This window comes from Epinephelus lanceolatus, chromosome 8, assembly GCF_041903045.1.
Source record: "Epinephelus lanceolatus isolate andai-2023 chromosome 8, ASM4190304v1, whole genome shotgun sequence".
NCBI classification, from domain to species: domain Eukaryota; kingdom Metazoa; phylum Chordata; class Actinopteri; order Perciformes; family Serranidae; genus Epinephelus; species Epinephelus lanceolatus.
The window spans coordinates 24345899-24361326 of record NC_135741.1 but is presented as its reverse complement, the minus strand read 5'-3'; the positions used below and the strand labels follow the sequence as shown (position 1 = coordinate 24361326).

Below are 15428 nucleotides of genomic sequence, written 5' to 3'. Positions count from 1 at the left end.
GTGAGTACCTAAATGCTTGGAGCTTCTTTTTCGCTTCACCCAACTGTGTCTTAATCTGGGCACGACTCAGAAGTACTGCAGAACTACAAGCTTCAAAGGCTGTTTTTATCTGGCACAGTGCAGACTTCAGTGTGACTGCCAGAGTGGTCCCACTGAGAGTCACACAACAGTGCATTTCTCGTTGCTGGAATTCAGCCCCTCCAAACGTTTTGTTGCAGAGAACTGATCAAACACAGTAGAAGAAGAGAGCAGAAACAAAGACAGCATGAAAGACTGAAAAATGAGAGAAGTGAGCGTGAAAGAAAAAGACTGTTAAATAAAGAGGATGTGTGTGAGTTAAGGTGCATGCTGTTGTGCGGTGCCAGGAGATGCTCGGCTGCTCTTTGGGGCTGCTTCTCCACAGAGCAAGCTCTGTGTTAACAAAAGGCATTAGTGTGTTTGGGTCTTAAGGCCCCGTGAAGCTGTTGACGTGACCGCTGAGTGATGCTAAAGTCAGTGGTCTGTGTGGTTCACTTACATCTGCCAGGGCTCTAACCGCATCCAACAGCTCCATACTCTGACATGTTTTCAAAACTAACTCAGTTATTAATGATGATGATGATGAATATTTTTGTTCTAATCAGATGACAGAGTTTAATCATAAGCTATTAATGCATGTAACACTGCCAAAGACAATTGGATTTTCTCAACATTGGTCAACTTGAGTGAGTTTTGGAAAATCCCTTTTCAGTTACATCACAATGCTGGGCTCCTATTTCATGAGGACATGTTTTGGAGAACATTTGGGTAAGAGGCCATGTGAGCTGCTGTCCAAAAAGGCTTGTTGGCAGCTGGGCGGTGTTTTTAACAGCTGAATAGACTAGATGGATCATAGCTGACCCACACCCAGAGTACTGTATGACTGGCTGGGGAGAAGCCCATGATTCATGTGTACAGTAACTCCACGAGCCTGTTGAGCTCTTTGAAATTGATGATGGGTCAGGGCATGGACAACCATGTTCAGTATTCAACACACAAGTCTTCAGGTGTGTTTGCTTGTAATGTTGGAGTTGGAGTGACACTGGGCAGGAGTTTAGATTTGACAAAATATATATATATGTTTTATGTGTTGTTGTCTTTAGCTGGACATGCATAGTCACTGCTGAGGTATTCATGCAGTTGCTCAAATAGTATTTGTCCACCATCGTCATTGCTCAATATCCGCCTCCCTCTTTCTATCCATTTGAATTCACAGCAGCAGTGGAGCCTACTTTAAGGCTGTTTCTGGGGAGAGAAACAGAAGGAGTCATGGAACGTGGAGTATGGGAGAGACAGCCAAATGAGATAAGAATGTGCGATGTTAGGATGTCCGGCCTCTTTCTCCCTCTCGCTCCCTTCTTTCTTGGCTCTTTCCCGTTTCTCCCTCCCTTTCTCTTTCTATCTGTCCCAATCCATCTTCTTCTCCCTCTCTCACTCATTCGCTCCTCCAGATGGTGTGTCTCTGTACCGTCCTGTCACCCAGCTAAATGTCTCGGGCCTCCTCCCCATTTCTTTTCTTTCAATGTTTACCCTGTTTCTTTGCGGTTGCCGAGTAACAAGCACCGTGCAGAAATTCAAATCGTTTGTGCTTGAGTTATGAGAGTATTCATTTTAGCCGCTCTTTTCTCTCCACCACTCCTCAGGCCAGAATCTTGAACCATTTGCGTTTTAGATGGAGCTATGGCTCTGGGAGGAAGACAGCTTAAGGGGAAAGCTTGGTGATTAGACAAATTAAATGTAGTGATGAGCCAAATTGAGTCATTTACAGTCTGTCGGACTCTCCAAACCAACAGGCTTGCATTAGACTACTTGGAGGACTCTCTGGAACATTCCCTCACTGCCTTATGAATTCAAAACACACAGCATCATATCCATTTTTTTCCCCCAGGGCAGGACTTTTGTTTCTCTTCATTCCTTTTGCATACCCATACAGTGCCACATCATCTTATACATTTTGCCTGCTTGAGCTGTACACATAGCACCAGACAACTGTCTGTGGTGGAAATCCACATCAGCCATTGACTCCAGACTAATGCAAAGGTCAATTACCAATGATCACAAGATAAATTCAGCTTCAAACACAGATAAATAATTGGAATGGGGCCCTTTCTAGATCAGTACATGCAGGGTACTTTGTGTCTGGGACAGAGTTTAAGTGGGCGGCTTAGCCACTGATAGAGCTGCTAAAGCAAGTCAGTTAAATTTATATGGAGGTGCTTAACACCACATAGATGATGGACGTCCCAGCTGAAACAATCTGCTCTTGGACAATGTGAAGCTACAACCTGGTCAGGGTCAGAAGCCTGAGCTCGGGTAGGATGCAACAGGTGTCTCAACTGTAGCAACACACTGTTGATCACTGTTTGCTGAACATAAAGACAGACATACTGTCCTCTGTGTCAGAGGTGGGAGTAAATCACACGTGTGCAAATCACAAGCACGTGTCAAGTCTTAACATTCACGTCTCAATCAAGTCCCAAGTTACTGTGGTGAGAATCAAGCAAGTCACAAGTGAAGTCATGAAATTCTGGTGATCTGGTCAAATGTTGGCTTTCTAGCTAAGTTTGACCAGCCAATAAGCTAATAAGTTAACTAAAAAGATACATTCATGAACCTTTCTTTGTGGGTTTTGTAGTGACAGATGAAGTTGGATGTTGTGGTGGTTGTCTCGCTGATTTTTGAGCTTCAAACTTGCATACCACTGTTCATTTTTACTACCTTCATCACTAAATAATCCTTGAATCCAGTTTTATTGTTTTTGGATCAGCCTCCTCCATGATAGCTGCCTTGTGCGTTGGCCTGTGCTGGTCTGCAGAGTCCTGGTAGGTTGCCAGGTTTGCGTGCATTGCTCTATAATCCCAATCATGTTTCAAAAACAAAACAGAACTTCTCAGAATCTAGAAAAATGCAAATATTTAATAAACAAATGTTAAGTCTGTTGAGTCATCTGTCTCAAATCGAAACCAAGTCTCAAGTCCTCAAATTTGCCACTTAAATCTGACTTGAATCAACTCATGTGACTTGCGTCCTTGCTTCTGGTCTTTGCAATTTACCCACCCCTGCATGTGGTCAGTTTGACTTCAAGGTTTAGTCTCTTGGGCAGAAAAACTGTAGACCTCTACCGTCCGAGACAGAGGGCATGACACATTCACCCATTACATAACTGGGTCCTCTGGAGCACAGAGCTGTAGTAGAAGTAGTAACTGAGTATGAATTATAGATTCCTCTTTCTCCTCCCCTGTCATTTTCTCTGTCAGATGGATCCGGTGCAGAAGGCCGTGATCAACCACACCTTTGGAGTTCCACTGGTCAAGACAAAGCGACCAGTCATCTCCTGTAACGTCTGCCAGATCCGCTTCAACTCAGAGGTACAGAAACAGAAAAAACAATCTCAACACATACACAGTGTTTCTTTCCCTCTGTCTTTCATAATGCCTCCATTTCCCATGTGGCATTAAATATGCTGTATCTTGTTGTTTATACACATACACCTCTCACCTTGTACACATTTTCTTTAGGCATGGTTTAGGCTTTCTATCCTGTTTACTCTCCCGAGAGCGGGTATTGACAAGGAGGATGTGGTACATTTGTTTGGGCTGTGTTTTGGCAGTTGCGACCCGGTTGGAATTTATTCAGACGGTGTGGAGTTAACAGAAGTAATAATCACTGCAGCACAAAGTCTCAAGAGCTGCAGCAGAAGCAGAGGGAGAGACAGAAATAAGGCGTTTGCCTGCGTTTTCAAAGGGATTTTCTCGTCCCTTGCCCATCAACACTGACAAAGCCTAATTAAGATCTTCAACATGTGGAAAGTTAATTTTACACAAGCATGCCATGAAGACAGAGTCTCTTTAGAATTAACTGCAGCAAGTTGTTTGTATAATGTTATCAATTCATTTCAAGAGCAGTTTCATCTGTTCGCCCATATGGTGTAGTTTATATATAAACTCATAATGGGAGTTTAATGGCACGTTACACCCATGGGTGACTTGCATACATGACTGATGACAAATTAAAGAAAACAAAAAATCATATGGAAGTATTTTATGTGTGTTGATGCCAACCCATTTAAAGTCTTTTGTCCTTGCTGTAGATGAATAGGATAGACACATGACATCAGTGCCAAATGTCATCTGCGCAGCATATAATTTGGCTGTGATGCTCCCTATTCAGCGGTGCAGACTCCAGGGCCAGGGCGTACATCCATCTACAATACACAACATTAAGGAGTGGACCGGTGCTATATATACTCCTCAGGTCTACAATCATGGTTTCTATGTGGTCAGGGATCTGCAGGGCTGTAATCTTGAGCCTGTTTCTTGCAGAGTTCTCTGCTATATATCTTCATAGGCGCAGGAAGCAGTTAGACAGAGATGTTTATATGATGAAATACTTTGAGCGCCACAGCTAACAGTCAAAGAGTGGCTTCTCTACTAAAGACATATCCTGATGGATAATGTTAGGATGTACAGTAAATCTGAAGAAGAATTTAAAGAATTCAAATATTTAACCTAATAGTTAAAATGTTGTTTTAGTGACAGCTTTAAAGGAAGTTCCAAGAGATGCTCCTAACGTGTACAAACTCTGTTGTATTTTTGCCCTCACATGCAGCCCGGAATATAACCAAATACTGTTTATTGTCAAGCAAGGCAGAGCATTTCTGACTGGAGAGCATGCAGAGAGTGGGGTGATATGTTTAGAATCAGAATCAGCTTTATTGGTAAAGTATGTGTGCACATAAACTGAATTTGTTTTTCCAGTATGCTGCACGTTACCTCTCAAAGAATCATTTCTGATTTTTGTCATTTTCTGACATGAACCTGTGAGTGATATCTGACCATAGTCTGGCCCCATCCTGGACAGATCCCATCTACTCACAGTGCCAACACTAGGAGTCACTTGGCACACGGCTCCAGATATGACTGGCTGAGTTTTATTTTTAGTTTCCTTATTTGAAGGTCCAGTGTGTAAGATTTAGAGGGATTTAGTTGAATCTAGTGGTGTGGATTGTAAATTCCAACCAGCTGAAAATTCTTCCGGTTAGATTTCCTTCAGCGTTCACTGTTCAGGTTTTTATGGGGAGTTGAATTATCTGCAGAGGTCTCTTTCATTCCAAAACAAAGGGACAAGGTGATTAAAAGTGGTAAAAACACTAAATAAATCAGTTTCATGTTGCAAATCAGTGTTTCTCCTGCACTGTTTGACTCATCAGAGATAGGCCACTTGCCCAGCACCTGCTAATTTGTGCTCACCTGATAACTTAAGATCCAGACATCCAGGAGGTTTTTACCAGACGCCATATTATCTCTTTCTCTCCAAAACAAATGGACCTGGTGATTTAAACCAGTGAAAAAAATGAATAAAGCAGTTTCACGTTTAAAAAAGCAGTGTTTTTCTGACACTGCACATTGCAGGGGGCTGCTGACTATGGTAGCCGACGTAAAAATACAAATAGCCCTATCCAGAGCCAATGTTTGGTTTGTGAGTTCTTGGCTACAGACCCCATGGATGAGGACCAACTCCCTATGGTGATATAAACAGTGCATTCTTAAGTAAAAAAAAATACAACTATTCTTATTTTCAGGTGATTATACACAACAGGAAACATACTTATTATATTATATTCCATTTCTGTGAATATATCCCCCTAAATCCTACACACTGGCCCTTTAACAAGGAAAAAATCTCATTAAGATGAAAATCTCAATTTCAAAAGAAACCTGGCCAATAGGGCATCATAAAATAATATTGTCAAAACAATAAAAATAAGAATAGAATCACACGAAGATAATTATTATGCAACAAAGGAGTTTAAAAAAAAACCAGTTACTGTAAGATGCATAATGGTATATTTTCAAAACTATCTAAAATAAAGAAAGAACAATAAATGTGAAAGCAGAGTTTAAAGTTTTATGATCATTTGGTCTCCCCACTGGAGCTTATGTCATGTTTATTTGTGCACGTGTGTGGGAGATATCAAATGATGACATGCACTGCAGCCTTGGTGGCACAGTGGTGCAGTGGTTAGGACTATCACCTAACAGCAAAGGGTTCCAGGTTCTGAGTCCTGGTGTTTGCACGTTCTCCTCAAGTTAGGGTGGGGTTTCTCCGGATTTTCCAGCTTGCTCCCACAGTCCAGAGACAAGCAGATTAAGTTAATTGTTGACTCTAAATTGCTGTCTGTCTCTGTGTCATTGTCTGGTGACCTGTCCAGGGTGTTCCCCGCCTCTCACCCAATGTCAGCTGTTACTGGCTCCAGCCCCACGTGACTCTGAATGGGATGAGCAGTTACAGATGATGGATTGATACTGCAGCCTTTACTTATCTTCTGGCTCCTGACAAATAAAAGATATACACATCACACATGCACACACTTTAGCATTATGATATGCAGGACTACACCACCCCTCTGCTGTCATTGTAACTTTCACTTCCAGTATACACTCGGGAAAAAAAACACAAACACTGCAGTACATCAGCAATGTCAAACTTGCAGCAGGCTGTGTGTAATTTGTGCTGTCCTACTAAGCTCAACTGGAGAAAAACTGTCCTTTATGTTGCTATAGAACAACTCCCCACCCACATTGTTCTCTTTTACATAATGTCAAGTCAGGATGAATATTTCATGGGTGAAAATAATAAAGCGGGAAACACTTCGAAAAATCCTGTGCTGCATTCCCCGCTTCATTTTTCCAGTCTGGGGCTTCATCTTGAGAGAGAGAGATTATTTTGCCCTTGATTTTGACATTTCTCCATTTTTTATTTTAGCCATCTGTGGGTTGATTGGGTTGTTTAGGTCAAAAGAAGCGATGGGGGCTTACGATGTAATGTCGTGATCAATGTATTTGTCTTCAAAGGATGCAGTTCTGCCTTCCTGCTCCCCATGCTCCCCTCATTTCACGCATCATTTTACCATCATTCATGCATTCCCATTTGATCTTTCTCTCTCTGCCTCTCTCTTTCTCTGCTTGTCTCTCTCTCTCCCAGCAACCTTCTCCCCCCCTTTCTATCTGTCTCCCTCTCACATGCTGCATTATTTACAGTGTGGAAATGCCTAAAATTGCCTGCCACTACTTATTATAAGATGCATTCGTCAAGGGCATGGATTAGTGTCTGGCTCTGACAGCCCCAGTGCATCTTGGGAAAGTGGGAAATGGGGAGACTTGGAGGGGAAGGATTGGAGAGGAGTAAAGGATCTGGGGAGGGTTTGTGCCCCACTGTCCCTGCGTCGTGTGGTGGCGTGAGGTGTTAAATGGTGGTTTATGCAGAATAACCTTGGTGGCGTGCTGCATTAGTGACGTCACAGGCTCTGTCGCGCTGCATTGACCAACGTCACAGCTGCTGCAGCAAGACCATAGGCTGATATGCATCCCTTATGCTCTTCCTTTCTATTTCCCTGCAGTCCTCCTTTTTTCGCTCCCCCCTCACTCTATTTCCTGCTTGTTTATTGTTCCAGTCGATCTGTTATTTTCTTTCACTTTTAACTTCCTCTCCTTTTTTTCTTCCTCTTTGTTTCATCTGGAGCTGCAGCTGTAGCTATGCTGTAACACCACGGCTTTCCCCTAAGAATGATAGTCATGCTGGAAAGCACTTGTTCAGTTTGAACCCTGTGCATAATGAAACACAGGCATCGCAGGCTGATGCGCTGCAGCTTTTCCTCTCTCTGAAATTTTTGCCTCTTTTATATCATTCCCATTCTCAGTCCAGCTCTTTACATCACCTTCCTTGTCTAGTAGCTCCCTGGGTGTGCACCATTTCTCCTTCATCTTCCCTTTATTCTCTTTCCCTTCTCTCCACCCAGGACCTCACACTGATACTCAGCTGCTTGGCAATTGATCCCCTTGGCTTGGTTGGAGAGGTTAAGAGAGCCTCTGTGGCCGCTTCGCCATGCATCACCATATACCTTTCTATCTCCCCTCATTCCCTCTTTCATCTGAGAGCTCACTTCTCCCCCGACCCCCCCCCCCCCCCCCCCTTCGCACCCACTGCTCTCTCCACCTTGATCTGCAGGCTTTGCTAAAGCAGCTTCTTAAGACCCCTTTGACAGGGTACAGTTACAGAGGGTCTGCTATATCTAGAGCCCAGTTTGTCACCATGATTTACAAGAAACATGTGATCCTCTAAGCTACTGTCCCTAGTTTACTGTGCCAGCTCACGTCCTGGATGCCATCAGGCACATAGGCTACATGTAGCAAACATACACAACTGGGCTCATGAACATTACTCATCACCCCCTGTCCCCTGCCAATCTGTCTCCACTCCTGAGCCTGTGGTCAGTGCGATGTCCTAAGTTTTCAGAGCCTTTCAGCACCTGTGACAACTGTTAGCTGCTCCTCAAGGCCATGCTCTCCCCGGCTACCAACTGTAATCCAGCCACTTAATAATCGTCTTCATTATTGGCCCCTTGATACAGAGATTATTTGGCCAGCGCAGAAGAATACATGACACATCTGCTCAAACAACATACTTGTGGGGACAGCAGTGAGCCATCTGACTCAAGTGCAGCACTGATATAATGTGTCTGCACCAGTAAAGAGCCTATTTGTGTTTTTATTTGAGGGACACTTAAACCATGATAGAAGGGCGATAAAGAATGGAAAACAGATGGTAAATGGGCTACATGAATACCCCCTGCCCACCTAAGTGTGTGGGCGTGTGTGTGTTTGCTCCACAGTCACCACACTGTGAAGCTAGACCGCTGACGACAGCTCAGTATAGCAACCCTGCAACTCATTCGCCATGTTGTTTCACACTCGCATTCCTCTGATACACAAACATACACGGACTAGAGACAGACTCCCCTGATGTCCTGGTAGTCTCCTGATGAATGACTTGCCTCTGTTGTTTACTCTCTGAACAAACACATTAGCTAGTAGCCAGTCTTTCATCATGAGATTAGCTACATTCGCTTCTGTAATAGATCTCTGTGCCATTGTTTTAACTTTGCAGGAATGCAGGATGATATCCAGTCCTTGAAAACATCCAGACTCAGAGTACGCACCCCCACTTTATCTTCCTATGAGATATTACAGACAATACCATGCACATATGTATAAGTCAGGGGCTACACAAGGGCCTGACCCTTGTCAGTGAGCAGCTGAAGGTATTCACAGTATTTATGTTACAGGAGAAAATGTACCCCAGCCTTCCACTGATAATGTATGCTGTGATAATGCTGTTGTTGTTGTAGTGGGGAGGGTAGTGTCAGTGCGGGACTTATGGGCCCTCCAGGCAGATAGTGTGGCATCTCACTGACCCCTGGTTCAACCTTCCTTGGCATGTCTGTCAGTATGACTGTAGTAATGAAAGCTGGAGCCAAGAACTGTCAGGGTGTGGGTAGAGGTTTAGACTGCGGGGGATGTATGTCAAAACTTTGAGCTGAGCAGTTGTGCCTTATGTAGACAAATGGATAATCCAAAAGGAGATGTGTTGTTAGTCTGAAGATACCACACGATAATTTATTGTCAATTTAAAAACCTGATAATAGGATGACCAAGGGACAAGGGGGACGGACAGGTCTCACATGTCTTCATCACTGCATTTTTTTGTTCCCAAGCTTGTAATCCATTTATCCATCCACTGTAAACCTGCCTGCTGTCTGTGGCTCCGGTCCCCAGAGTGTATTGAATAACATGCGATCATAATGACATGCATGCATGTGTGTGTGGCTGTCACATTGAGTCTAATCCAGCCCGCAATGTTTTATTCACCTGTTGGCATTGGTGTTCACTTACAACGTAAGCATGTCTTTTTTTTCCCCGTGTTCTATAGAGCCAGGCAGAAGCCCATTACAAAGGAAACCGCCATGCCAGGAGAGTCAAAGGCATCGAGACCTCTAAGAGTCGTCCTCAGGAGGGGGACAAGCCTCATACTGTGCCCCCCACCTCCTCCCCGTCTCCGCCCGGTGCCCCTGGCACTGCCCCAGACAGCGAGCCCAGCAAAGCGGGTGAGACAGCAGAAAATATTACCAGGGACTGGAGACAGAAAAAGTGCTTGTGCGAGTTTTGTTGTCAAAATAATCATTTCAATCCATGCAGGATGTTTAGAGGCTTATCATTTTGCTGGAAAAAAAGGAATGGAAAATATGCAAGAATAACAAAGGCGTCTAATCACAGTGGCTTTGCAGTGTGTTGTTCTTCTTGAGAGCATCTCAGCTCTCTGTGTGGTCTGGCGTGGTTGCGTCAAAGCTTATGGCCACTTACACAAACCTCACAACCTATTTGCACTGACAATAGTGTCTCAAATATCCACTCACATTCTTTCAGGAAAGATTAAACAAAACTTCAAGGTGCCACGACTTTAGATGGTTTAATAATCTACTTAATTTTAATGTAACATCAGTGGAGGGGATGGGGCAGATAAGGGGAGGGTGTGAGGCTGGTTATGGGTTAGAGGTCTAGTGTATTTCTTTTATTTGATATGTAGGCAAAAGCATTTTGCAGCTGATATGACAGTCTTCTTCTTCATTTTCATCTTCTTCTTTGTCTTCTTTTACATCACCTTCTTTGTTGTCTTATTATTATTATTATTATGTTTTTTATTTATTAGAATTATTCTTTTCCCATGTGTATTTATTTATTTTCAGTGTGTTCTATCTGTGTCTTTTTACATTATGTTTGTCTATACGCATGGATAGATTACTGAAGGGGCATACTAGACACAGACCCAGGGGCAACATGTCACTTAAATTAAAATGTACCGCCCAGGAAGAGACTCAAAATGACCACAAAGAGAAAGAAAACAACCAAACAGTACACAAAATTATCTCAGAGGGACACACAATGACCAAAAAGACATACAAAATTACAAAAAGATGCTCCTGAGTGACACAAAACAACAACAATAGAGGCAAAACCACCACAATGTCTGTGTGTCTTGTAGGAGAGATGGTGGAGCCTTTTGCATATCTTTTCCCAGGGACCTATTATTTTCAAAATATGCCCATTTTTATATGGAAATAAAACATGGCAAAACCACATATTGTTCTCTTTGAAAATAATGTTTCACAATAAAAACACTTGAAATAACAATGTGAGATAACTATTTGTAATATTAGTTAAAGCGTATTTGAATTCAGAATACTCAGGAAGTTACTTTAAAAGTGGGACACAGATGGAGCAATACGTTTCTTTCTTTAGCCCTGGACACACCAAATTACACTGAATTAACTTCAAAGCTGTGGGTGCAAGTCAGTCTAAATGCAGCTACATTTAGAAAGTTCTGGCAAATGCTTAACGAAAACAGCTGATGCTCCGATGACTAAAGGGAAGATCAGGCTAAAAACAGAAGTAGTCTGACCCCATTTATTCAATAAGGTTGAAAAGCCTTTATTGAAATGCGAGCACAAATTTAAAGGTCCTGTGGGTAGTATTTAGGGTGATATATTGGCAGAAATGGAATATAATATAATAAGTATGTTTTCTTTAGTGCATAATCACCTGAAAATTAGAATCGTCATGTTTTGTTTTGTTATTTTTACCTTAGAATGAGTAGTTTATATAGGTAGGGAGTGAGTCATTGTCCATGTTGTCTGCCGTGTTTCTACAGTAGCCCAGAATGGACAAACCAAACACTGGCTCTGGTGGCTCCATTCACATTTTCACATTGGCCAGTGTAGTTAGCAGCCTCGGAACTACCTGGTCTGTTTGTTTTGTCGAGGAAGAGATCTCTATGGATGAATCGGCTCCTTGTAAACACCTCCTGAACGTCTGGATTCATACATTGGCAGGTGCTGGGCTAGCAGCCTGTCTCCGACAAGCCAAACAGTGGCGGAGAAACACTTATTTGTAACATGCAACTGCTTTATCTTTTTACCAGTTTTAATCACCTGGTACATTTGTTTTGGAGAGGACGAGACCTCTGCGGATAATTCGGCTCTCTGTAAAACCTCCGGAACAATAAACACTGAAGCAATCCAAACCGCGGGAAGTTTCAGCTGGTTGCAATCTCCACTGCTAGATGCCACTAAATCCCCCTAAATCATACATGCTGCTCTTTTCACCAAATTTACAATGTTCAGTATGTATTCATTGCATGTACTATTGACTGATTTAGTTCATTGCGATCAGTATGTGCTAGAACACAAATCATGATAGGGTATGTACAGTAGCACACACGAATAAATAAATGTTCATTCTTATAAAGGGTATTTTTTCTTCATTAGTTTATATCACAGCCTTTTTTTGTTTTAATTTATGACAATAGTGATGCCAAGACACTGTCTTTGATTGATCTTTTCTAGCTGACATCTGAGTAGCACAGAGAGGAGTAAACTAACCTAACCAGACATCAGGTGTCCCGCATCGTGACAGGTTGATCAAAGTAGAAGCATTATCACTGTATCAGCTGGGTAATGTTAAACTAGTTCGGTGTCCATCCATTTAGACTGTGAGCAGGTGAGTTGGCACACACATTGTCATATGGCAGTTTCTTGGCATCTGTTCATGGAACCCCAGTGTGGTGTGCATATGTTACTCCTGAGTGAGTTATTGAGAAGTGCAACACCATTTGCCACAGAGTCAAAATAGATGTTGCCTGAGCGCTGGGTGGTGGTAATCAGTGCTAAGACTTATAGAGAAAAAATAAAGATGATACCACTGTGGAAAAGTTCGACCAGAATCTCAGCCAGCATCTGAAAGGACAGAGACAACAGCTGATTGGACTTTAATGAAAAGTAATTCACTCTTGGAAGATTCAATTATTAGCTTATAAGGACCCAGGGCATGATCAAGGCGCGCAAGCTCTTTCTTTAGCGTATCTCTTAAGCTCTGTCTCAGTTGTCTCAGTCTTACTTTCTCTCTCCCTGTCTTGCTCATCTTCCTATTTCAAGCTATAATTCGGAGACTGCTGTGTGCCTCTGCCCTTCTCCTTCCTCCACCCAGAGTTTTCCATTCCCTCAGTGTCACCGCTCTGTCCTTGGATCAAACACGAGGCAAAGAATAGACCGGCCATGTTTTGGTGACATTTACAAAGGTTTCTGGAGCTGACTGTTTACCAGACATTTCCACCTTATTGACAGGAGGGCGCAGAGCAAACATGATGAATGAAAAGATCAAACACAGGTCCAATAAAGGCCGAAATACAACAACGCACCAGAGCAAAAGCCTCAGTATTTCACTGCCTTTCACTCTTTTTTAGTGCATTAGAAAATAACAATAGTAAGAGGCCAGTCCTTTTCACTCTCCTTCCCTCATGGGGGATCTGAGATCAGCTCCAGACGTGTCGCCATTAGTGAGACTTCCCGGGGCGAACTCCAAAAGCTTGAGGAGCCAAAACAAGCCTGCCATGACCGAGATCTGAAAGTAGCAACATGTGAAAGAATGCCTTTTTCCATCCAAGCCTCTTTCTCGTGACCCTGGAACCTCGTCTCTTCCTGGTCTGCCTGCATGCTCGCTGGCTTGCGAGGTCTGTGTGACTGTGTGTGTGGAGTATGTCTGTCCTCAGTGAGAGCCTGTCCCTCTGCTCCATAGCAGGGGGACAGATCTCAGGCAGCTGTGCATGGCCTCAACTGGGAAAGCAGAGTCTGGAGGACGGACACTGTGGTTTGGCCGGTGGATGCTGACACAGGTCACACTGGGGCAGTTACTCTGAAGACACACAGGCTGTACACGCATGCACACTCATATGCACACATAAACAGTGTGGTCAGGCACATGCAATCATACAGATGGAGGGGCGAGGAAAACATTTCCCACAGTGCAAATCTCTCAAAACACAGAGAAGTATTTGTTGTTGAGTGATTTTTCCTGTGAATGGTCTGTTTGTTAATTTGGGATTTTACGCAATATTAAATCCTCTGAGACATTTAGATATAACACAGAGGAAGTACAGTCTAGCATTGGCGTGATGACCTTCTCTTTTATACTGCATCACTTCTCATTAACATATCAAATGCAGTCAACAGTGATGGCCATCAACAGGACACACTGAGACCTTGCTGAAGGCTAAAACAGTGAAAGGTTAGTGATGGCAGTGCTGTTGGTTCCTTAACCTTATGTCTATGAGAGCAGGCCACGAGTTTTATAGCCCTCAAAGGGTTTGCGGTCAGAGTTGCCCCCAAGAGGAGGCCCTTGGCTTTGGGGGATTTGGCCTGGTGAGCTGAGGGTTTGGCTGAGCCTGCGGGTGATGGAGAGACAGCTGTTTACTTGGAGAGAAGCTCTGTTCTTCCCTCCCTCCTTCCCTTCCTCTTTATCCCTCTGCTGTCTGACACTCCCACTCTAATGAAGGGCCCTGTTAAAACCACCCTCATATTATGGCACTCTTTAGTCCACACAAACACTGGCAGGCGCGCACACACCCAAGGTCAATTAAACAGATGACTTTCATGTGAGGGCTAGGGTTGCATGGCTGTGAGGTGACTATAGTGTCGAGTTACACGGAGCTGATATGCTTTTCATGCTCCGTCTGTTTGTTGTAAGTCTTGGAGTTTTCAGGGAATCCACTATTTTTTTTTTCTAAGTAAGCTATTTGATTAAATCAACCTGAAATAACCAACACGAGTATATAATACACATAATTGTGTGTCTGTGAATGTGTGAGTGTGGTTGTGTGTGTGTGTGTGTGTGTGTGTGTGTGTGACTCAGAGTTCAGATGCAGGCCAGACTTGTGAAAAAGCACCCAACTGCATTATCAATGAGGGTCTGGCTCTTGTAGGGCCAGCATTGGGTTTCTTAGCTCGTTAATCATTAAGAATGGGCATTTGGGTGATCTCTCACACACACACACACACACACACACACACACACATAGGACCATACCCACCTACAAACTATCATACCCACACACTCAATACGCCAGTGTTTAACGTCCAGTGTGTTAAATTTAGGGGGATATATAGCCAGAAATGGAATATACCATGAGTATGTTTTATTTAGTGTTTAATCACCTGAAAATAAAAATCATTGCATTTCTATTATCTTAGAATGAGCCATTTTAACCTACATAGTAAGCGTTTCCTCATCTACGGAGATCGCCATTTTTCCCCACCATATTTGTACAGTAGCCTATAGTGGACAAACTTGACAGTGGCTCTGGATAGGGTCATCTGTCTGGTCCATTTGTTTTGGAGAGGAGAAGATCTCTGTAGATAACTTGGCATCTGATAAAAACCTTGTGCTATCAGAGAAAAAAGATAAGCACACATTACTAAGTGCTGTCTGCCAAAGTGTTGGAGTAAAGTCCAAAACACACCAACGGCGTCGCATGATGGCGGCGTCACATGGCGCCCCCAACAAACACAGAAAGTGTCGCACTGCGGGGCATCAACCGGAATTCTATTGCACACTCCACTCCGCTAGGTCGCAGTAATGTGAGTAGCTGGTTGCCAACCGCCAATTAGAACAAAAGATGAGGAAGAAGACGCAGGAAGAGAAAGAAAACACACAATGCAGGATGCTCAAATATACAACAACCGA

The 15428-nt window shown here is 43.2% G+C and overlaps 1 protein-coding gene across 3 annotated transcripts in view; it reads left to right on the top strand.

The window, feature by feature from the left end:
- Positions 1-15428, top strand: part of znf385a (zinc finger protein 385A) — a 75357-nt gene that overhangs the window by 47615 nt on the left and 12314 nt on the right. For all 3 annotated transcript variants that reach the window (XM_033629686.2, XM_033629688.2, XM_033629689.2), the window contains 2 exons: positions 3276-3386; positions 9787-9961. In XM_033629686.2, coding sequence (XP_033485577.1) covers positions 3276-3386; positions 9787-9961 — 286 coding nt within the window. The remainder of the gene's footprint in view (positions 1-3275; positions 3387-9786; positions 9962-15428) is intronic.